Source organism: Hippopotamus amphibius, chromosome 1, assembly GCF_030028045.1.
Source record: "Hippopotamus amphibius kiboko isolate mHipAmp2 chromosome 1, mHipAmp2.hap2, whole genome shotgun sequence".
NCBI lineage: Eukaryota > Metazoa > Chordata > Mammalia > Artiodactyla > Hippopotamidae > Hippopotamus > Hippopotamus amphibius.
Window position 1 is genome coordinate 33,357,409 of NC_080186.1, and position 23,485 is coordinate 33,380,893.

The window sequence follows — 23,485 nt, forward strand, 5'->3', positions numbered from 1 at the left end:
CACCTAGTTTGTTAATTTGTTACGGCAGCTCTAGGAAATGAATATAGACCCCAAACCACACGGCGATGTACCTGTACCTCCTGCCAAGCCTGGAAGGGACGGGCCCCTTGAATTCCAGGCTGTGTGACTGTGGCCTGCTCACTTGCCTTCTCTGGTCCTGATTTCTCTGCTGCAAAAGAAGCACTTGGGACACCAAGTGTCCCTCTATTCTACAACCCTAAGAAAAACCATGAGCCATGCAAGCAGGCCTCTGTTGGGATTTTCAAATTTATTCCAACGTGCTGTTTTTTTTAAAAAATATCCTCAGGCTGAACACTCAGCCAGAGCTGTAATAAAGGCAATTATTATACTTGTAAAAACTTCTCATTCACAGTACAGATGTAATTTACAACAAAGGTCACACACATCAATACTGAGCAGTTTTTTCCTTTTGTACATCGGACTCTGTGCTTTAGACCTGCAGGATTTTTTGTTGAGTTTTTTTTTCTTTTGCACTGATATATACCATACCGACATTGCAAGATGCAAGTGGAGAAACTGGAGTTTAAATAAAATTACAGGCAAAACTACCCCATCCCAGTGCAGTTGCTGTACATATCTACAGTACGGTTTTTGGAATGTATTGCCATTTAAGATCATAGAAACTCTCTACAGACAATTTCACATACAGAATACATACACCTTTTAGAAAAAAAAAGGCAAATTTTTATCTTACAGAGAGCATGTATCTTACATTTGCCTACACATTTCTTTTTTCTGTTTCTTTTCTCTTCCTTTTTTAACACTAGGTTTAGTAAAGTGATCATAAGTGCCGAAGCGGTTTTCCAATGGAAAGCGGACGGAATTTGCGACGCAGAAGCAGAATTGGTGGAACAGGTCTTTGGGAACTTTCTCCCCTTGGTCAGTGCTGCAGATCTGTCTCCAAGGATGGCTGCCCGGGCAGGACTTTTGCTTTAAAGAAGATTTGTCTGGAGAAAGGACTAGAGAGCAATTCAGCTTAGTTATCTTTCTTGTTCCTATTCAAAAGGGCTGGGTGAGGATGGAGCAGGGGCAGAGGGGTCCGGACACTAATCCTTTCAGACTTTTTTCGAGGAGGGACTGCTGGGTCTGGAAGTTGGAGGTGATGGAGATGGGAAAGTGGGCGGTTCACTGCTGTCAGCCTCCTGGAGGGTCTCAGTGGTTGGGGCCATGTGGGAGCAGGGAGTAGCCTTGTAAAGGGTGCCTCGGAGAGGAACAGGGTTACTACCCAAAATGACCCTGAGCTTGCTGAGGGTGAGGGGCATCCTGGAGAGTAGGCCTAGGGGCTGGGTGGCTTGGAATCCCCAAGGTAAGGGCTGGCTCTGAAATCTCAGCAAGTTTGTCCCCATCCTCCAACCCTGCCAACACCCGAGGACCAGAGCGGGCCTGTACCAAGGAATGGGCAGCCGCTCATTTCAGTAGAGCACATGACAGGTGTCCATGCCAACAAATGAACACTGCTTTCTCTACCATGTCCCTTAACAGGGACCATACGGTCACAGGCAAGCTGGAAATGCGCAAGTGGTTGGGAGCAGGGCAGGGAGTCCTGGGGTGGGGGTGGGGGGAGGGCGTGGATGAGGGTCTTTTCCACATTATGAGGGTGTGCATGTGGGCTTGGAGCTCTGTGCTTGGAGGAGTGGGAATAGAGTCTGGCAGAGGGGCTTAGAGCCATGCCCAGTGACACACGGCCCAGACTGGTGGCGTCCATTCCATTTCTCTGGGCACGTGTGTGGAGCAGCAGCTCTTTGGCCAGATTGCTTGCACACTGTGTCTCTGTCATTGAGAAATGGGTCTCCAGTGACTCCCGGCCCCCTCCCCCCCACCCCGTCCCCCCCTCCCCCCCACCCCGTCCCCTCTGCCTGTGCCTGGGAGCCTGAGTGGCTGTGAGGACTCTCTTCTGGGACACCAGCCATGACTAGGTCTCCAGGAAGGAAACCCTGGCGGCTGGGCTGTCTGAGTACAGGGGGAACGATGCCTAGGAGAGCTGGGGTGCAGGGCTGGGGGGAGGAGCCTGGCCACCCCCAAGATCAGGGGCTCGTCTAGCAGAGCTCCGTCTGCTGCTTTGTAGGTCTGGGGCTGGAAGATCTTGCCCAGGAAGATTTCAAGCCTGGGTGGAAGCAATGCCCTCTATTCAGCTCCCAGGCTTCAGTGTTTGAAGTCTGGGCTGGAAGGCGTGGGTGAGGAAAGCCCTGGCCTCCGGCCTAGGCCGTGACTGGGGCCCAGACTCCTTCCCACTTCCTGCCAGACCTGACCAGTGCCAGTACAGCCAAGGCTGGGCTTGTTGGCCTTCTTCCAGCGGGGCCGAGAGCCCCAGACTCTGGATCAGGCAGCCAGGAAGTGTTGGCTAACCTCACCCCCTGCACCCTGGAGCCCAGCAGACACCCAGGGAGGACTTTCCCTATTGTCCTCTTTTTGTCTTAGCCAAAGGGAAATGAACTAGGTGGTCTGGCTGGAGGCTGACCTGTGGCTGGTTTGTCCTGGCAGCAGAGGCCAAGCAGGGAAAGGTCCTGAACTGGCAGAAGAGGGAATTATGCCTGAGGGCGGGGAGCTCACAGAAGTGCCCCAGCCCCCTGCACCTTATGGTGTGCTGACTAAACAACAGCTCAGAAGCCCCCTATGGCCACAGGATTCACGCAGCCTGGCTGAGGAATGGGGACTGGCCAAGGAGGTCCCTGCTCTGCGGCATTAGCACCTAGCCTGGCTGGGCCATGACTGTGGTCCCTGTGCTTTCTCCCCCTGGTAGAAACTAAAGAAAATAATTTCTGGAGGTTGGGGAAAACCCCATCGGTCCCAGGGTTGGGTAAACATGCTAGAGTTCAAGTTCCATATTTCAACTTGGGATTTTAATTTCTAGTCATGTTAACTTTTTCATTCATTCTTTTCTTTTCTTTTCTTTTCTTTTCTTTTATATTTTATTTTTTTAAAGAAAGCAGACTTTTGCCCCAGGAAATACAGGGCAGCTTCTTGAAGGAGGAAATGGGATGAGGAAGGAGGCACTAGCTATTACTGATTGCTTTGGAGAAGAATTTAAACGACCTTGGATAATAGGAGGCTAGGGGAAATATCGAACACCATTCTCTTTCTAGATTTATATATATATATATATTTAATTTTATTTTTAAAAAGAGATTTAAGCCAACCAATAGGAGGCCTGGGCAGTTCCCACCCGTCATGGTATTGGGTACTTCCTAGGGGTTGTGGAGGCCTGACAGTGTGTGGGATGGGAATGGGGGACCAGTCCTGCTGCAAAGAGGTCCAGAAATGGGTCCTTGCAAACTTCCAGTGCCGAGCACTGGAAAAGCCCAGCCATGGAGGAAATAGGGCCCTTTGTACCCCAGGGACCAAATGTGAAATGAAGCCCAAGCCTGGCCTCAGGAATGGCAAGGCAACGCACCTTGGATCTTGACCCCCAGGGGTTGGGCCCTATCACTTCAGCCTTGTGGGTAGTTTCTAGAACAAGGACGGCAGCCAATGGCTGGGGCCCTGAGAGCAAGGCCGAGGTCAGGTGCTCAGGAACCAGGAGATGGATGGTCAAGGCTCCTTTCCCAGCGCAGAGGTCGAGAGTGGGATGCAGAGTGGAGGTGCTGGGGTGAGGGGCAGGGGGATGTGTCTACCAGTCAAATGCAACGATGGGATCACGATTCAGGCCACCTGGGAGTCTGGGAGCCCTGAGGAGCCAACCAGCTCTTACTTTCTACCTGCTCCAAATAGTCTGTGTTGAAATCCTAGGAAAGAGAAAGTGGGAGTTTCCTGGGCCTGCCCATGGAGTCTCCCTGCCTGTCCCTCTGACTCGGGCCACTAGCCCTTCTGCTGGCAGCCGGGGAGGCCACTAGCTGTGGTGGGAAAAAGCAGCAATAAATAGGAATCATAAACATCTGTACATAGGAGTGCTTGCTTTTACATTTAATTATATATTTTTTAAAGTTTCTTTTTTTTTCTCTCTACTTCAGTGCATCCCCTTTCTCTTAGCAACTGACCACCTCTTGCCAGCCTTGCGGGGAGGCTGCTGACCACAGTGGAGCAGGGCGAGGCCCCACCTAAATATTCACAGCCTCAGACTCCTCGTGGGGCTTTTTATGTGTGTGTGTGTTGTCTGTTTCTTTTCAAGCAACAGAAGGTCATAGAAAAAGGCACAGGTAACTGCATACATGGTGGGAAGATAAGACAGATGAGGGCTGAGCAGAAGCTGCTTGGACAGATCAACAGATGGGACAGGGAGCCCGTGACAGCAAGATGATCCGAGGAAGTCGGCTGGAAACGTCTGTTGCCAAAGACCGGAATCCAGATGCTGAAGCGGTCGGGGAGAGGCTAGGTGCTCCGGGGCCCTCGGTCCTCGGGCTGGTGTGGAGGTGCCCCGGGCCCCCCACTTCCCGAGGGCTCAGGGGAGCCCTGACTGGTCCTGGGTTCCCCAGAGAGGTTCCTCCTCCGGGCTGGGAAGCGAGCAGAGGCCTCGGCCAGGCAGCCCGCGGAGCTGCTGCGGTCCAGCGGCGGGGTGGCAGGGGCCGCGGGGTCGGCCAGGGCGTGCGGCGACTCCAGGCGGGGGCTGCGGGACCCTGCCCGGCGGCCCTGCGGTGGCCGGGGCGAGGCCTCGGGCGGGGCGCGGGGGCTGGGCGTGGGCGTGGGCTCTGCGGGCCCCTCGGCCACGTGGGGCTCCCGGTCAGGAGGTCGGCCCAGGCCCCCACTCGTCCGGCCCCTCTCCTCGGGGTGGTCCCTGGCCTCCAGCTCCGAGGAGAGTGTGAATTTGGAGACTTTGGCCACCGGGGACACGGAGGCCGATGAGCTCCCGGTGGGACTCCAGCGGCCTCGCTCCTGGGCCTCCCGGGCCCCCGTCAGGTCGCTGCCGCCCCCCGAGAAGCCGCTGAGCCAGGCCGCGCGGGGCCCCGGCAGCAGGGTGGGGTGGGCCCCCGGTCGGGCCTGCACCATCTGGATCCCGCCGATGGGAATCAGGGGGCACGGGGCGCGGACCGAGTGCTGGGAGTGCAGAGGCAGGTGGCTGAAGACGTTCTCCTCTGTCCGGGCTGGGGTGTGGCCGTGGAAGTCGTGGGGGGCGGAGAAGGGTCGGGAGAAGAGAGGATGAGAAGGGCCAGGTGAGCGGGAGGGACCTGGCGACTCGGCCTTCTGCTGGGGTCAGAAAATAAGACAGAGTAAGGCGTGGGTTACGTGCTGGGCACAGGGAGACCCCGAGGCCTAGCGTGAGGAGGGGACTCGCTGAGGTCCCAGAGCAAGTTCCGGCCTAGCTGGGCCAGAACCGAGTCCCAACCCCTGCCTACGGCGTTGCCCCGTGTGGGTGCCCTCTCTGGAATGGGCCGTCCCCAGCCCGACAGTGACGGTAGGCACACTCACGACCCAAGGTGCCCACGCCTCCGGCCAGCGTGTCTGTCTTTGGAGGATGGGGCTGCTCTGTTGGCCCCCGTGTGCTTGGCCTTCTGTCTTGGTTCTGCTGCTTCTCTTGTTCCTCAAATGGTACTGACCCAACTTTACCCTTGCACATGAGTTCCCACTCTAGGCTCTTGACCTTCTCCCACCACCAGGAATTTTAACATGACCTCAAAATTAAAAGTCACGTTAAGATTCCTAGATGGTGCTCCCCCTGGAGCTTGAATCTCTGAGTGATGGCGCTGATGTGGCTGGTGGTGAGCGGCGGTGTTGGGTCGTGACACTCTGGGGACAGGAAGGGTGTTGGGAGGGGAAAGGTACGTTCATGATGATAACAGTATCGGTGCTGGGGGTCATGACAGTGGTGGTGACAGGGATGGACGGTGATGGTGACATCAGTGATCAAGCGGGTGGGGTGGCGGTAACGGCGGCTGGAGTTAATGACGGCGGATGGCACGGATGACGTGACGGGGACGGTGCTGATGCTGTGACAGGGATGTTGGTGGCTGTGGTGACTCTGAGGGTGCCGGTGGCAGTGATGTTGAGATGTGATGATTTTGGTTGAGCTCTGCCATCTGTTGGGATGGGGGTGGGGTGGGGGTGGGGCGGGAGGACGTGGCACACGTATGTACACCCACACCCAAGGCCACACCGCTCACAAGTGGTAGAACCTGGATCTCATCCCGGGCAGTCCAGCTCCGGAGTCCATGCTCTGCTGCTTCTGATGCTAAACTAACTGGTTTCAGGCACCCAGCACAGGAGTGCCTGGCGTAGGAGGTGCCCGATACACGTCTGCTAAGTTACTGGTAACCGCGGAGCTGGCAGGTGCAGCTGCAGGTGTGAGCCCGCAGGGAGGTGTGAGCTTGCAGCCCCTACCCACCGGCGAGAAGTGGCCCAGCCACTCTGGGGACAGGAACTCACCCACGTGGAGGTGCAGGTCTCCGCTGGGCTTCTGCCGAGAAGCGTGTGAGGTAGAGGCGCGGGCAGGTAGAGAGCCCGTGGGGCCAGCCCTGAGCCTGGGCCGCGCTCGCCCGCCAAGGGGCTGCCCGGCCCTGCCAAGGCCCACTTCCCTGGCAGCGCTGACCGTGGCGATGACTCGGCCTGGCCTGGAGACCATCTCCTGGTGGGCGAGTGTCTGGGGGGGCCTGGTGGGTCTGCAGCGCCCTCGTGTTCGGGGAGCAGGTGCGCTCCAGGGGACAGTTCCCTTCCCAGGGGGTGGAGGGTGAGAGGAGACAGCTCGAGTCTTGGAGACCCACGGGGGAGGGGGCCCGTCTGGGAGCCGGGCGGGCTCGGGGCTGAGGCCGGTGGCTCCCGGGCCGGTGAGTGTCGCTGGGGAGACGCGTCGCTTTTGGTTAGGGAGTGTTTTTGGGCGAGCGGTGGGCGGCTGCCTGCTTCTTTGCTCGGGGACCACGGCCTTCTTGGGGACACGGCCTTGGAGCTCAGGGCCGAGCCTGTGTCCTTCTCCACGGGGCCTGGTGGGGCAGGTCCCAGCTGGGGCAGGCACAGGGTGCTTTGGCTGGACGTGGAGCAGCTGCCCGCTGCCAAGCGCTCAGCTTCTGAGGCTGAGCTGCCCCACATGGCCTGGTTGTCAGAGGTTGCATCTGGGGGCTGAGGCCCCTGAGCAGGTGAGGAGTCTGCCGGCAGCGTGGCTGGCAGGCCAGGTGGGGGTGCCTCCGAGGACGGGCCTGATGGCTCGTCCTGGCTCTCCTCCTCGTCCTCATCCTCCTCTTCGTCCAGGTCCGAGTCTGAGTCCGAGTCGTCCAGGTCTGAAAACTGGTGTTCTGCCACGGCCTCTGCGCCCTCTCGCCCTTCCGAGTCCTGGAACGGGTCATCACTGGTTCCTGAGGGGCAGACACAGGACACCCGAGGTCACAGCCGGCCCCATGCTGCTCTGCTCTCAGCCCTAGAGTCCCAGTCTGCAAACCGGGCCAGACAGCCAAGGCAATGGCACAAGATGGTTGAAAGGCTGGGAACACTTTGTAAATAATCACGGCAAAAATCGCCTTGTATCTACCATGTGCCAGGCTCAGTTCTAGGGTCTGCATATATGTTAATTCACTTAGTGCTCAAATAATCCCGCCAGGTTGGCACTATTCTTATCTTCATGTGACAGATAGGGAACCGAGGTGAGAGAGTTTAATCACTTGCCCAAGGAAGGTAAGTAGTAGGGCTGGGTTTGAAACGTAGCAAACAAGACAGGCCTTTTCTTTCTTCCCTCCCTCCCTCCCTCCCTTTCCTTCCTTCCTTCCTTCCTCCCTCCCTCCCTCCCTCCCTCCCTTCCTTCCTTCCTTCCTTCCTTCCTCCCTCCCTCCCTTCCTCCCTCTCTCCCTCCCTCCCTCCCTTCCTTTCCTTCCTTCCTCCCTCCCTCCCTTCCTCCCTCTCTCCCTCCCTCCCTCCCTTCCTTTCCTTCCTTCCTTCTTTCTTCCTTCCTTCTTTCTTTCTTTCTTTTTTTGGTTAGTATGTCAGTGCTGGCTCCACTATGAGCAAGTTAAGTCACCCCGCTGTGCCTCTATCTCTTCCTTTGTCAAATGAATGTGATAGTCTCACCTCACAGGGTTTGCTAGGAGGAAGACACACATGCCCGGCACACAGCGAGGGCTCATATACAAGGGTGACTCAAAATTTATCCACGCTCTGGCTGTAGTTTTAACAGGAGTTTTAATACAATTGGAGTGTGAGTAATTTTTGACTCACCCTCATAATTATGTCAGTGTATAGTCTTCATACATTCATGAAGAAATCTATTATTCTGAGACCCGGCAGCCATGCTGGCCGATCCAGCAGCACTGGGCATGGTCAGTTCACATGCATCTCTGTCACTGTGACCAGGCTGCTGCTGGCTGGTACAGTGGCATCCAACAGGTGGCAGGCCCTGGCCTCGGTGGGGGGTTTGGCTCAGCTCGCCACAGGCTGGCGGCAGAGCAGGGCATCATCCTAGCCACTCTTCTCCGCAGAAGGTGCTGCCCTTGCAGAGCCCCTGGTGCTCCCAGCTGGGGGTAATGGAGCTCTGAAATACCAGTCTCCTGGTCTGGCTCCCTGTGGGGCAGCACAAGCAGCTGGGTCACCTCTAATAGGATGCAGGTCTAGTTTGGGCATCTCTGAAATGACCAGGACTCCAGGGAGAGCTCTGCTAACATCCAGCCCACCTGGCAGACTCCGGAGAGTTTGGGTCTTGCTGGTCCAACACGAAGCTCACACCCGCACCCACTTGACTACTGACCAAGAGAGCTGGACACACAAGCTGACTCAGGCCACTGGTGCAACCAGGCTTCTGGACCCCACCATGCCGAGCTGCCCTGGGACTAGAAACCCCAGCATCTGTGCTTCCACACAGCTCAACACACAGCAGCAAGATGCATGCAGTGGAGGACAGATGGCATTCAAGAGGCTGCAGGTCAAAAACTATGGGGTGGAGCTGGAGCTGGCAGGTGAAGGGAAGGCCAAGGGACCAAGGGCATGGCCTCCTGGCAGCTGGGAGCAGAACAGGGAGAAAGCGGAAGGGACTGGGTACTGGGAAGGGAGTAGGGATGGTGAGGGAGGTGCAAAACACACCTTGAAGTTTTGCCCCAGGCATTTACTTTCACGCCTAAGACTTCAGTGGAGCCCACCTCAGCCCCAGGAGGTCACCTAGCCTCATTTACCTGTGGAGAAATCCAGGCCCTCAGTGGGCGAGTACTTCCCCAAGATCACCCGGAGAGTAGTGGCTGAGTCAGGACCAAGGTTTACAACCCCTGCATTTTGACACTGCCAATTTAAAAGTCTTTCTGTGCATTGAGAAGCAGGAAACGGTCTGGGTTTGAACCTCAGTTCCACCCTTTCCTTGCTGTGTAATGTTGAATAATTAACTTTTCCTCTCTGTGTTCCGTTTCCTTGTCTGTAAAATGGGGGTAAGACTAATAAAAGACACCTCATGAAGCTGTTGGGAGGATTGTGGGGGTCTGTTACCTAATAAGTACCCAATAAACATTAGCTATTCTCATCCCAAGTACCCCACAACCTCATCAGACAGGCCGCATTCAGAGCATCTCATCTTGCAGTTGAAGCACACAGGGGTAGTGCTACCAGTCAGGGAGTCAGGACCAGTGACTCCTGATATTCAGTGGGAAGAATCCTAAAGGCCCTCTTTACAGCTGAGGGAGTTGAGAGGCAGAGAGGGCTGGTGCTCTAGGCTCCCAGCAGGAGTGATGGAAGCCAAGGGTACCCTGCCCAGCACAGGGTTCGCCAGGCCCCCTACATCTGGGCTCCTTCAGGGCTCTATGGGATGCCCCAGCCGGATGGCCCATTCCCCATGCCCCTCATGGTCAAGGCTCCACAAAGCTCCGCCTCTCTGGGGCCTGGGACCAGGTGGAATGAAGCGCGCCGGGGCGCTGAGGGGATCTGGCCACACGGTGGCGCTGGTACTCAACCTCCTCACCCTCAGGGGCGGGGCTGCGGCGCCGCACAGGCCACCCGGAGGCAGTCGTCCCTAAGCTGTGCTTCCCACCGCCACTTCCAGTCTAACAGAGAAGCTCCTCCCCGAATCTTCCTCATCGCGGGCAGTGGCAACTCCATCCTTTTAGTTTCTTAGGCCATAAACCTCGGAGTCATCCTTGGCTCTTTTTTACCTTCATGTCTCCCCCATCCCCAATACGTCAGCAAACCCCATCAGCTCTATTTGCAGAATGTATGCAGAATCCGACCACATCTCCCCGCCTCCCTCAGCTCCGCCCCCCCCCCCCCCCCAGTCCAACACGTGCTCAGCCTGCATCACTGCCTCCAGCCGCGCCCCTACCGGCCAACCTCTGCATACAGTCAAGGAATGTCAGAGGGCCGGTGCTCCACCAGGCGGCCAAGTCCATCCCTTGACCTTCACAGCCCCAGCTCTCTGACTTCATCTCCCCGCACTGTGGCCCTCAGGGTCTCTGCACCTGCTGTTCCTTCTGCAGGGAGAGCCCTTGTCCAGTCCCCACCTGGCTTTCTGACCCCTCACCTCATGTTTTCTACTCCCACCACCCGAAGAGAGAGGCCACTCCCCACCCTTCTCAGCCCCTCAAGGCTGTTCTGCTTCATACTCGAGTCTTGCCCTATTCCACATTTGTTCATTGTCCGGCTGCCCCCTAGAATGCAGGCGTCCCGAGGACAGGAACTGGGTTTCATTCATTGCAGAACCTCTAGTATCCAGAACAGGGCTTGAAACAGGGCTGGTGTTCAGTAATTATTTCTAGAATGAATGCATTGATTTTATCCTCAAATAAGATCATCCTTCCAGGTCTCAATGGGAAGATGAAGCTGGGAGAGGGGCAAGGACAGCTCGGGGTCCCTCAGTGGACCCCCAGTGTGGTGCCAGTTGAAACCCCCTGCCTCCCACCCAGGGAGGGCTCCGGGCTTGGGTGCAGCTCCCCCGTCCAGCCCACCGGGCACTGGAGTGGCATGGAGCTAGTGGTTTTGTCTGACCTCAGGCAACTGCCTCTACCTGTTTGAGCTTTACTAAATGTCTTCAACTTAAAATGGGGCAACATGTTTCTACCACAGTTATGAGGACTCAATGAGACATCTGTAAATGGCCTGTTGTACTTTCTTGATAAGTATGGGAACCCCACATCCTCATTTTGGGGGGTACAGCCCCAAGTTCACTGTGTTCAGTTCAATACACGTGATGTATTTCACCTAAAAGGAAATACCTAACTCTTTTTTAAGACTGCAGATACATTCCCAAATCAAAACAAACAAGACACAGACACACACACACACACACACACACACACACACACACACACACACACCTCTCTTTGTCACACTGTAATTCTTGATTCTGACTTTAGGGAATCTGCTCCAAGGTTTGCCCAGTGCAGGAAGAACACCTCTGGCAGCTCACCTACCCGCCAAAGCCCCTCTGGCCTCCTTCCTAGATGCTGAGACTGGGCAGGACCCAGCCAGACACACTGCCTTGGACTCACCTTCCCCTCTGCCTTATCTTCTCAGAAACTGGCTCTCATATGGCTCTAATCTTGCGGACGGGGGACTGAGGTCAGAGTGCAGTGCTGGGATGCGGGATGGGATTGGGAGGTGACATGGGGCTGTCAGGTCTGTCTGAAAATCTCTAGTTCTGAAAGGCCCGGGCGTCAGGCCCATGCCAAGTGTGTGTCGGTGTTGAGTGTGAGTGTGGAGCGTATAAGAGTATGCACCTCACAGCATCACTGTGAGGATGTGCCAAGATAATCATGGCATGTGTCTAGAGCAGGCCTGACCCAGAGTGGGTGCTCAGTCAATGTGGACTCCAAGTACTCATGTATTAATGTATTCCCCATACATTCACTGAGCGCCCACGGGGCGCCGGCGGCTCCACCTGCACCGCAGAGCCTAATGCACCACAGCTACAGCTCCTAGCACGTGCTGTAAGTGTGAGGAGGAGGCGGGCAGTCGTTCTGTGCCTTTAACATTTATCTCCCTGTAGTTGAGAAAACTGGAGGAGAGGGCACGGAAGACGGAGAGGAGGGGGAGCAGAGGAGAGGAGGACAGAGAGGAAGAGGAGGGCGAGGGGGACGGAGGATGAGGGGGAGGTGGGGAGGAGGGAGAAGGGGCAGGACGGAGCTGGCCATTCATTACCTTCTTCGGCTTCCAGCTCCTCCAGCACCCCCGTCTCTTGGCACTTTTTGCTGTGGGCCTTCGACTTCATATGTTTAGTCAGATTCCCTGGAAAGGAACGAGAACAGACTCAGGTTCAGCTGGAGGGCAGAGGGCCAGGGTGGCGCCTGGCTGGCAGGTGCCGGGACATCCGTCCGCCCAGGTGCTCAGGTGGGATGTGCAGCCACAGCCACCGTGCAGGACGATACAGAGCAGCTGGCGTAGGGTGGGCGAGGGGCTGTGAGGGGACAAAGGGTATCATGAGGACGTGAGATGCTGGTTAAAAAAACAAACAAAAAAAATTAAAAGACAAGTCATGTACAACAAGTTTTTCCTGCCTTTGATTGAACTCTGGGCCCAGGAGCAGGTGACACTCATCAAACAGGATTAGTGGTCACCTCAGGACCAGGACGAGAGTGGGGCTCCCGTTCACCAGCACGCGGGTGGGTACTGAGGATGCCCTTCGGGCCGAGGACACTGCTGGGGTAGCCCACAGGGAGAATCTTGGGGTTTGGGAAGGGGAACCAGGACAGAGCTACTGTTAGAAATGGAGAGAGGGCAGAAGGTGTAGAGAAGTCTTCCAGACAGGGACCTGGGGCCACAAGGCTGGAGCCCAAGCTTTGACTTCCTTAGAGAGTCATGCCCTCTTCCTGGGCCTCCAAGGTCACTGCCACGCAGACACAGCCAGGGGTGGTGGTGCAAACCACCACCGAGCAAAGGCTCTGCCCTCCCTGTGCCTACAAAGCCCTGGGGGGGGTGGGGGGTGGGGGTGGCTGACTGTCCGCAGTGGGCTGAAGAGCAGAGGCAGCCACTCTGTGGAATCAGGGGAAAGATAGTGACACCAATTCTCCCGCACATGTGCACTGCTCTTCACAGGCCACAAAGCCCTGTGGGAAGGAGCGCTCTACATAGGAGCACCAGAGGACCCCCAGCCTGCCCCAGAAGGATGCAAGCCACATGTCTCAGGATGTTCCTTTGGGCTTAGCAACTACCTCCAAACTGTGATGTGCTCACGGTTGCTCTGCAGATTGCTGTATTTCCATACGATAGTTCATATAACAAATTATAAATTCCTTGAGTCAGGTGCTCTAATCTTTATCAGTTAGCAAGTTTGAACAGATGGATGGAAGAGAGAAGAATGGACTCTGGGAGCAGATGCATAGAGATTGGTGGATGGAGGGATGGATGGATGGATGGATGGATAACTGGGTAAGAGGAAATAGGGAGGGAGGAACAGGAAGGAGATGGACAGATGGATGGGATACTGGATGAGTAGATAAGCAGATGGATAGACAGATGGAGGATAAAAATAAATGGAAAGATAGATGGAAATGGATCAATAAACATACGAGAGGATGGAGAATGGGAGAGGAGGCGACATGGGTGAGTGGGAGAATGGCTGGTTGGATGGATGGATGGATGGATGGATGGAGCACACAGAAGTGCACGGGAGGACAAACAGACAGGAGGATAAAAGAATGGGCAGGTGGATGGAAACAAGGATTGGTGGGAGGACAAATGGGAGAAGTGGAGGAACAGAAAAGATGGGAAAATAAATGGATAGGAAGACAAACTATTCAGATGAAAGGATGGGAGAAATGGATAAACGGGAGGATAGATGGGTGACTTGGGAGAAAGAGCCCATAGATGAACCAAAGGGTGTTTTTCAATCATTCTGAGAATTTTAAGGAACCTTAGGGTTTTGCTGAGAAGATAATGGGAACCTTAAGCTGAGATTCCCTGAGGTGTGCAGGTTGAGGGCAGCAGGAATGGAGAGAACCTGTTACTTTCCTCTTTTCTCCCTTAGTCCTAGTCTGTAACTCCATCCTTCCCAACTCAAATTTTCCTCCTTTAACTAGACAGAAACTTGAATCTTCTACCCCTGGCTGAATGGGGAGCAGAACCATAACTTCCAGAGTCACCCCAGGGCCGGAGGGTCCCCAGTGTCCCCTGTCCAACATCATGGGCCTCTGCCCTCGCTGTCGTGAGCAGGCAAAGCCTGAGCAGCACGTCAAGGGGTGGTAAAGGCAACTGGGGTCTTCCATGGGCCAGAGAAACTGAATGTCCCCCGAGGTTCTGAGACCAGCCCGCCATCCCCTGACCGCTTCGGACCCCAGGGGACGATGCACACCGCTCCTCCTGGCTATGACATTATTCTCGTACACGTTCTGCCTGGAAGGTTCGGGTCTTACTCAGCCAAGTTAGATGCTGAGCACGTGATGGGTGCATAACAACTGTGAGTGGGAAAGGAACCTCACAGACCGTGGAAGTCCCCCCCACCAGGCCCAGGGTCCTCCTGCGTCTGTTTCCAACTCCCGGCCCTAGTCGATGATGCCATTAGACGAGATTAGCAGGTGTCAGGATGCTGGGGGGGGGGGGGGGGGCTCCCTTTCACCAACATGCTGAACCAACCAGTCAAAACCACACTGCTGGCTAGTGCAGAGCCGCGCATGGAACCAGGTCTCGGGACTCCAGAGACCAGAACCAGAATGTGTAGGAGCTTGATGGCCTTGGGTCGCGTCTGGGCCCTGCCACTTGCTAGTTGTGTGCTCTTTACCTTTTGAGCCCTAGTTTCTGCTACTGTAAAGTAATACCTGCCTCTCGGGGATGCTGGGAGGAGCTGGTGAGGACACACGTGTAGAGCGGCAGCAGAGCCTGCCTGTCAGAGAGCAGATGCCCACTGTATGGAATCTCCTTTTTTCCCATACTGTGTGTTCCCCTCTCCCCCCAAATCAATCACTCTTTATTGAGCACCTGGGGAGACTGCCACAGCTGCACTGGGTGTGGAGGCGAGAGATGCTGAGATGATGTTTGTGATGTAAATGGCTTTGCCAGCCGGTCTGGGCTCAGGAAGCCCCAGGAGAGGACACCAGGCAGCCCCTGGACTCCAGCTTCTCCTCTGTCCCTGCCCCCAGTGGCTTCAGGGAGGAGCTGGGAGTCTGAGCGGCTGCCGCGATAGGCCATGGGGTTACAGGAGCGGATGTGCAGCCCTGAGCGTTATCCGGCGCCTTCCTCGATTTCCCCTCCCTGGGCCTGTCTCCTCTGTGAATTGAGGGAGGTGTGCCAAATGGTCACAGGTGTCCTTTTTGGCCTGGATGCCATTTCCTCATCATGGGTCAGGGCCTCGGCCTGCCAAGCAGAGTTCACAGCTTCTCACCATCGTCCCAGCCCCCCACCAAAAACCAACAGTCCTGGAACGAAGGAGGAAAGGCAAGCGAGTGGAAAATGTTGGCCATCGGGAACAGAGGCGGACCCTCCACCGAGGGCATCAGCCGATGACCCTGTCTGCCCCATTTGGCTTTGGGCTTTGACCAACCACCCTCCCTCGGCCCCTGAGGCCTGCCCCAAACTGCCAGCTCTGTCTCCAGGCAATCGGCGCAAGGGCCTAGACCCAGCACAGCCACTCTGCTGGCCTCTGGGAAACTTCTGAGAAGAGGACCCAGGACCCAAGACCCCCGACCCCCATAGGGACATTCCAGTGGGCCTTTCCCGACCCCACCCACTGAGACAACCCCTGGCTAGCGCCCAGGGGCCGGAGCTGCCGCCACAACGTCTAACACAGAGACGGAGACACAGACAGGCAGACAGAGACGGACAGGAAGGGCTCGCCAGCGGGGTGTAGCCAGGCGGTGGTGACGGAGGGCCCTGAGGACCACCTGACCCAGCCTCATCTCTCACGCAGCCTGCCTGAGCCCGAGCCGAGGATGAGGGGAGGGAGGAGCTGGAGGCAGCTGGATGGAGGCAGGAGCCCTGAGAGGAGGGGGCCTTTGGTTTCTGGGCTGATGGCTGAAGAGTCCATGACTCCAGGGGGAAATGGGAGCTGCAGTGTTCTGCGGCTTCCCTCACTCCCCGCTTCGTGCAGAGCGAGCCCAGAGCAACCTGGCTCTGCTTCCACCCGCCGCCACCTACACTCACCCCTCTCTGAGTCTCAGAGGTTGAGATTCCACTATTTCAGATGAGCTTGCTGCTCTTTCTCTGGAAGGTGTCATCTTCCAGAAGCCTCTAGGAGCATCTGCTTAGAGCTCAGCACTCCCCATCACAGGGTGAGGGCAAACTCTCCTGGGAGGGGCCTTCAGGGCGCCACCTAAGGCCCCACCCCCAGGCTTCACCCCCAGGGTTCCACCCCCAAAGCTCCACCCTCAGGGCCCTCAGAGGGCTTGCAGACTCTTCACTCAGGTTAAACGCTCTGGACCCTCCAGGGCTCTGTGCTGGCTCAGAGGGACCCAGGAAGGGACTGCAGACAACTCGGCAGTGTGGCTTCCAATGCAGGAATCTCCCGGAAAAGGGGTGTTCCTGCCAGAGACCCAGGCCTCTCTCAGACCTGGCAGAAAAAAACCAGGCCTTTGCTGTCAATAAAGTCAGAGGGAATTGAATAGGGATTGCTCTGGGAGACTGCCCTGGCAGGGAACTCAGCCCGAAGGGTCTTTCCAGTCTCAAGTGGCAGGATGATGGCTCCCGGAGGCAGTGGGCAGCTCTGCAATGGCCCCGGGCTGGGAGGCACTCTCAGGACTGGGCTCCTCACACTGAGAACAGAGTGGGGTGGTCCCCTGGACACGCCCTGGGAATAGGGCCAGCAGTTGTGATCCACTCTGGAGGCCACCTGGTTGGCCACCTGATTTTGCCACTCCTTTCAGACAGGGGGGCAACTGCTCACAGAGAGGAAGGTGGTGGGGTGATGCCCAGGAGGCAGGGGTCCTGGCATGTAGTTACAGCTCCAGCTCTGACAGTCATTTCTGTTTTGGGGGGCCCATTTTCTTCACCTTCAAGGAGGGCTGAGACAAAAAGATTTTGGCGTTCAAAGACCGTAATTTGAACTTCTGGTGCATTATTCCCATCCTTCTCCTCCATAAAGTCCCAACTGGCCACCTAAGGTCAGAGGAAGAGGGGTGGTAGGGGTCGTGTGGGGGACAGAGCCCACGACCAGGGCTGAGGCATGCTAGGTGAGGTGCCCTGCACATGGTGGGGCTCCAGGCCCATCAGTCCTCTCCGGGCGCCCTTTGGGATGTGGTTGATGAGACACCAAGAAAGAAGAGGGTCAGGGCAAGGAAGGAGGTTGGTCATCTCTATTCAAACCCAAATCTTGGAGGGAAAGTTTGAGCTCCACTTGAGAATGATGGTGAAAGGGCAGAGGAGGGCAGGCTAACAGGGTCAGGAGATCAGAGAAGGGCACCCAGTCAGAGAGGGGGCTGTGAGCGAGGGGATGAGATAAACTGCTCTCTGACCTAGCACCGAGAGAACGGAAGGGGCCAACAAGAGGAGGAGGAAGTAAGGAAGGCTCGAAGACCCGGAGGGGCCCTCCTCAAAGCCGCTGCCTGACATCTCTTCCTAGGAGCAGCTTTACCAACAAAAGGAGGGTCAACAGGCGTCAAAATCGAACCCACTCTAGAGTTCCATCTACTGAGAAACCACGTGGCTCTGGTGGGGGCTGGCGTGGAGGCCCCCAATTGGCCCAAAGCAGAAGGCAGGACCCTCGTGCTCAAACCCTGAGCCAGGAATCTGCAAAGCACAAGAGGCTGAAGCCACCAGGGCTCCGAGAGCCCCAGGCCTTCCTCTGAGGCACTTCGGTCTGCTCAGCTACCAGAAAAGAAGAAGCGGGTTTCGATGCCTTTCCTGCCTGCCCTGCAGGAGCCGCAAGTGGAAGGAGCAGAGGAGAGCTTAGTCCGAGTCTCATGGACTCAGCCTCACTGGTCCAAACCAGGGTCCTGGGTGGCTGCAGCGGCCCCAGCCGCCCCCATCACCCATCACAGCACTCTGGATGTGCACCCTCACTGGCCAGTCTTCCTTCCTCTCACAGGTAACTGCCAGAGCCTGAGCTGAGCCTGCTGTGCACTGTGGCAGGGCAGGAATGACAGGGCTGCCGGTCGGGGGGTGGGAGAGCCCGGCCCTGTGCTAAGAGCCGTAGAGAAGCTGGACGGAGCAGCAACATGATCTGAGAGGTGAGGTGGGGTGGAGGCAGGGGCAAAGTCTGGCATGAGAAGTGACCATGCGAGTGTGTTAAGTGGCTTGGGGTGGAATGGATTTCCAAACTCAAGAGTGGCGGTGACCAGTGTGGATGCTGGAACTCATCAGGTCGGTGGATCAAGGGCTAAGGAAACATGCGAAAGGAAGGGGTGATGAGATCAAATACAAAACCAGGCACTGTGCGCGAGAGTGCCACCGCCTGGCCGTAACGGGAATTGCGTGGGTGGAGGGTGGAGGGGCCGCTGTGAGAGCCAAGAGGACGCGGTGGGGGGGCGCCACGGCCCAGTCTGGAGCGGGCTGCTCTGTCACCGGGGAGCCCAGGAATCGGGGGTGCCCAGGCCCCAGGCAGAGAGGTCCGGGCCCCGGGGCTCTGCGCTGGGGCTCCCAGAGGGGAGCTCCCTGCAGCAGGCAGGGCCAGTGCCCCGCTGACCGTCTCTTACCTTTGGTTTTAAAAGCAAAGTGACAGTGCTTGCACACATAGGGCCGGACGTCAGTGTGGGTGCGGATGTGTTTCTTCAGCATGCTGGGCTTCTTGCAGCGAATTCCACACTCCTCACAAACATATTTCCCTCGGCCGCGGCCTCGCACATATACATACTCTTCGTTTGATTTGTACCTATGAGCAACAGGCGTCATGGTAAAGGAACAAAAAAGGAGGAGACGAGGCAGGTTCCCACCTCAGGAGACGCACGCGCTTCCTGGCCGCATCCAGCCCTCAGGGGCGCTGGCGGAGGAGGACGCGGAGCAGAGAGAACCACGGGTGGGGGGATCCGCCATGGACCCCTGCACCTGCCCTGCCCTCAGACAGGGGGGCCGCCCCCTCCTCTCCCTGGGAGGCAGCGGACCCTGGCGCTCCCTGCCGGGAGGGAAGCCACAGGTGCACAGAGGGCCTCTGGTCCAGATCCAGCCTCGGCACCGGCCCCTGCTCCCAAAGAGCAGCCGCTCCGGGCCATCGCGTAACAGAGTAAAACAGATAACGGCCACAGCTCCGGCAGCCGCCACTGACCAAGTGCTCACTCTGTGCCGGGCACTTTGCCCGAATTCAATCACAATCTCCACGAAGAGCCCTTAAGAGCCTGAGGCTCCCATAGCCAGAGAGGGACAGAACAGAGGGACAGACCTGCCTCAAAGCCTGTCCATCCCCCACGAGGGGCAACAAGCACTAAACCAGTCTGCTGGGGGGCCACTCAGCTGCGCGTGGGAGGGGAGGGACAGGGGCACCATCACTTCCCTGTCCTCAGAGTCTGGAAACCAGGGGCCTTGCGCTCTCTCCCCCGTCCCATCTCCAGCCGAGCCGGAAGCTCTTAGGACCTAGATTCCAACCACCTGGCCTCTCACAAGGCCTCCAGGGATCACTTGGGGTCACGGCGGGACGTGCCAACAACTTTCAGGAGCCTCCTGGGGCGGCCGGCCCACCTGCTGGGCCTCAGGGCCACTGCGCTCTTGACCCTGAATCAGAATGCCCTGATTTCCACTTAGAAGGAACCCACGTGCCCCACAGGCTCACTTGATACCTTCCTCATCAAAATGCCATGTTGGGCTAATGCTATAGACGTGCGAGTGTCTTGACAGGGACAGGAAGGCTGCGAAGGGGCCCAGGGAGGGGATCCTGGAGTAATTCCAGGAGAAGAGCTTTCTGACTCGTGAGGCCTGAGGGTCCAATGGCCCAGGTGTCTTGGGTGCCAACTCCTGTGCCAGGGGTGATGTATGGGGTGAGTGTGAGCATGAGCAGGCCTCCTGCTGGGTGTTGGAGGCAGACTCTGCAGAAACAGAGGCCACACCCCTCCCCAGGGGGCTGGAGGGAGGGGAGGAGTTGACGGTGGCTGGGACTCAGTCCTGCTCCGCTGGGGCCATCGCCTCATCCTAGAGGATGGCACAAGGATGGGCTTGCAGGAGGGGCTTTGCAGAAGGGAGCCAGCAGGCAGAGGCACAGCGATCACCAACACACACTCACACTCACACACACTCACATACACACATGCCACTTCCACTCGGCCCTGCTCGGCAGGTCCGTGGCAGCCCCTCCCCTCCTACTTCCAACCGTGATGGCGCCTTCGGGGTCCCCCTTCCTTCACGCCCTCCCACCCAGGCCCACAGCCGCCCTGACCTCTACCACATGTGGGCTTCCTGAAGTTGCCCTTCAAGTCAGCTCAGAAGCAGGCAGAATCCATCTATCTCGCCTGTTCTCAGGCCCTTCATTCTCCCTCCATAGTGAGCTTAAAGGACTCTGCTTGAGTCTCCAAGGGCGGGGCTTTGACTTGGGGGTGGCGTGGGGAAGCAGGTACACAGCCCTGGACGCCACTTTGTCACACTCCATGGAAGGGGCACAAGCTGCTGGGGAGCACAAGGGAGGAGCCTGGGCTGGGAGGGGCTGGGGAAAATGCTGAGAGATGGAGGCAGGAAGGGAGGACTCCAGGCAGGGACCACAGAAGCAAAGGCATGGGTGCTAAGAGGCCTGGAGTGTTTGGTGGGCAGGACAGGCTGGGTCTCCATTGGCCTTGAATGCCATGCTAAGAAGCTGAGACTTGATCAAAGTTTTAGTAAAGATAAACAAAGTCTCAAGAGAAGATGCTTCCTTGGCACCAAGGGGAATGGTCTGCAGGAGGAGAGATAGAGTCTGGGTATAAGGCACGTGTTCTAGGACAGGGATTCGAGGCCTTACGGGTACAGAATCCACAGGCCTTGGTGGCCGTCTGGATGATGCAGGGGCCACCATCAAGGAGTAAGAAAGATAGAAAGATTTCAACTTGGCCAGCTCAAGTGGTACTATCTGCAGGCTTAGAGGGAAGTGATACAGGACTCTCGTCCTTAACTGATGAGTGTGAGACACTTGTGAGAGGGAGTTGAAGAAATGTGCAGTACACAGGTGGAAATCCATGGGACTCAGGGCTGGACATGTAGATTTGTGAGGAGCGAGGTGACCACTCAAGAGAGTTTGAAAATAGGAAGAGGAAGTGAGAGGGCCTGGGAGGCACCCAAATGTAAGGGTGGGTAGAAAGATGGCACCAAAAGCCACCCCCAAGCAGAGATCTCCTGGTAGGGAACCAGGAAAGTATATGATTTGGGAGCCAGAGAAAAGAGGTGAGAGGAGGAGGCAGCCAGCAGGGTCCAGGTCATGGAGATCAGGAAGAGGGTGGCCGCTTTGGGGTCCCAGGACTTGAAGAGGGCAGTCCTGGTAGGCTGGCCTGGAGCCTGTGACTTCTCTGCTTCTCAAAGGCCAGTACTGGGGTTGTACAGCTTTGTGGTTCCCAAACAGTCAAGTTCAGGGACAGGTGTGGAGTAGCTGTCCCGTGTGGGCTGCACCCTCTTCCCACTGGAGGCCACCTCCTCCTTCATGCCCAGCTCAGGGTCAGCCCCTCCATCCTGTGCAAGACCCCTCCCTATAAAGTCCCGCTACTTCCCCAGCAACTTCAGGCCTCCCCCTTCCGACACATTGTACCACCACGGACGCAAGCTCAGTTCTCTCGGTACCAACCAACCCCAAAGTCCCCCTGGACCTCAGCCCTCTCCAGCAACTGCCCTGTCTGCTTCCGTTCTCAGCCAGAGTCTGGAAAGGGCTGTCACACTGGTACTCATGCCTTCTCACTGCCTCAGCCCAGCTCTCCGGCTGTCTGTTCCTGCCAACGTCACAGGCTGTCAAATTCAAGTGACAGTGGCTTCATCCTGTCAGTCCTGTCGCCTGCCTTCCAAAGGCAACTGTTGGCTTGGTAACTGGGTCTCCTCGGCAAGCTCATTCTTTGCCCTCACCTCCCATGCTGGTCCTCCCCAGGTGCCAACCTGCACTCTTCTCCCTTCACACCTTCCCCCAGGTGAGCTCTCCTGCACATGCCTGGCCTTGCACCTGGATGTTGGTGGCTCCCCTATCTCTTTCCCCAGCTCTGACCCCTCTTCTCTACATGCAACTGCCCCCTCATCATCTCTCTGGTGGTCTTCAGGCATCTCACATCCCATGTGCCCAGAACCATGTTTCCATGTCCCCTCACCTGCACTACCACCTCCTGGGTCCCCGCATCAGTAAATGGCACACACAGCCGGTGGTGGCCAGGCCAGCATCCTTGGTGCCTCCACGTCCTTCAGTCTTCATGGTCGATCCACCACCACGCGCCGTCAGTGCCACATCCCGCATATGCTCCAAGGAGGCCCACCTCCTAGTCGCCACCAGCCCAGGCCACCATCCCCGCTGCTACCCTGCTGCATCCTTTCTTCACAAAACATCCAGAGGGGGACTTCCTAGGTTGCGCAGCAGTTAAGAATCCACCTGCCAATGCAGGGGACACGGGTTCGATCCCTGCTCCGGGAAGATCCCACATGCCATGGAGCAACTAAGCCTGTGCACCACAACTATTGAGCCCATGTGCTGCAACTACTGAAGCCCATGTGCCTAGAGCCTGAGCTCTGCAACAAGAGAAGCCACCACAACGAGGAACCCGCGCACCACAAGGAAGAGTAGTCCCCACTCACCGAGACTATAGAAAGCCCGTGCACAGCAACAGAGACCCAATGCAGCCAATAAATAAATAAATAAATAAATTTATAAAACAAAATAAAACAAAACATCCAGAGGGGGCTCTCCCCAAATACATCTGGTCCTGCCACTCCTCCCAGCCCAGGGGCCCATTCAATGCTCCTCCCATTGTTCTCAGGATAAAGCCCTGCCTCTCACTCAGCAGGAGCAGAAGGCCCAGGGTAGGCCCAGCCACCTCTCCAGCTCTTCTCTTAACTGCATTTCCTCATCAACCACACTGAAGGTCATCCAGTGCCTCTGAGTCCCTTTCCTCTGGCCTTCCGCCTCCTCCGCCACCCCCCGTCCACCACCCGTTACTGACTGACCAGCTGCTCTCTCCTTCAGGGCTTTGCCAAAAGACCCCCTCCTTCAGAGTCCTCTCCAAAACCCCTGGGCCTGGGGGGGGGTCCCGGAAGGGGGGTCCTGGGGGGGTCCCACCCACTCCTCCTTCATGGCATCGGTCAAGCTGTGTGTACTGTGCGGCCTCTCAGAATGTGGTCCCCATTAGCCCCATGGAGGGGGCACGTCTGCCTCACTCACCAGTGCATCCCCAGGGCCTAGCACAGCGCCTGATATCCAGCAAGTGCTCGGTACTCATCTCTGCACAGACAAAAGCCAAGCCAAGGCCTTCTCTCCTCGTGTCTGCTAGAGACTCTCAGCTGAGACGCTCCCACTCCACAAGTCCCTGAGCACACACACGTTCAAGCTGCCACTGTGGGCTCCCCATAGATGCGACACACAGCCAGTAGCTCCGTAACCATGGTGGACTGGCTGGCTGAACACTCCCCACTTCCTGGTAGGAACCACTCTCTTCATAGGGTAGAGGTCAGCATGAGACCTGGGTCTGGGTTCTGGCTCCTGTGTGAACTTGTTGGGTGATCTCGGGTAAGTCACTTCCCCTCCCTTGGAAATAGTCACACTTTAACCTTAGCTATACCAGTCACCGCCACATGCCTGACATCATTCAGTCCTCCCATCAGCCCTCTGCCATCGTCCCCATTTTATAGGAACATGAACTAAGGC

The 23,485-nt window shown here is 56.9% G+C and overlaps 1 protein-coding gene across 2 annotated transcripts in view; it reads right to left on the bottom strand.

Annotated features, from left to right (window-relative positions):
• Positions 1-3,004: 3,004 nt before the first annotated feature.
• The window catches only part of HIVEP3 (HIVEP zinc finger 3), a 57,577-nt gene continuing 37,096 nt past the window's right edge, over positions 3,005-23,485 (bottom strand). The window contains exons 3-6 of one of the 2 annotated variants that reach the window (XM_057744697.1): positions 18,399-18,574; positions 11,980-12,066; positions 6,316-7,235; positions 3,005-5,136 (exon numbers count right to left, since the gene is read on the bottom strand). In XM_057744697.1, the coding sequence (XP_057600680.1) occupies positions 4,327-5,136; positions 6,316-7,235; positions 11,980-12,066; positions 18,399-18,574 (1,993 nt within the window). In that variant the 3' untranslated portion in view covers positions 3,005-4,326. Of the gene's footprint in view, positions 5,140-6,315; positions 7,236-11,979; positions 12,067-18,398; positions 18,575-23,485 lie in introns of both variants that reach the window. The other variant, XM_057744686.1, reaches the window with a different exon arrangement.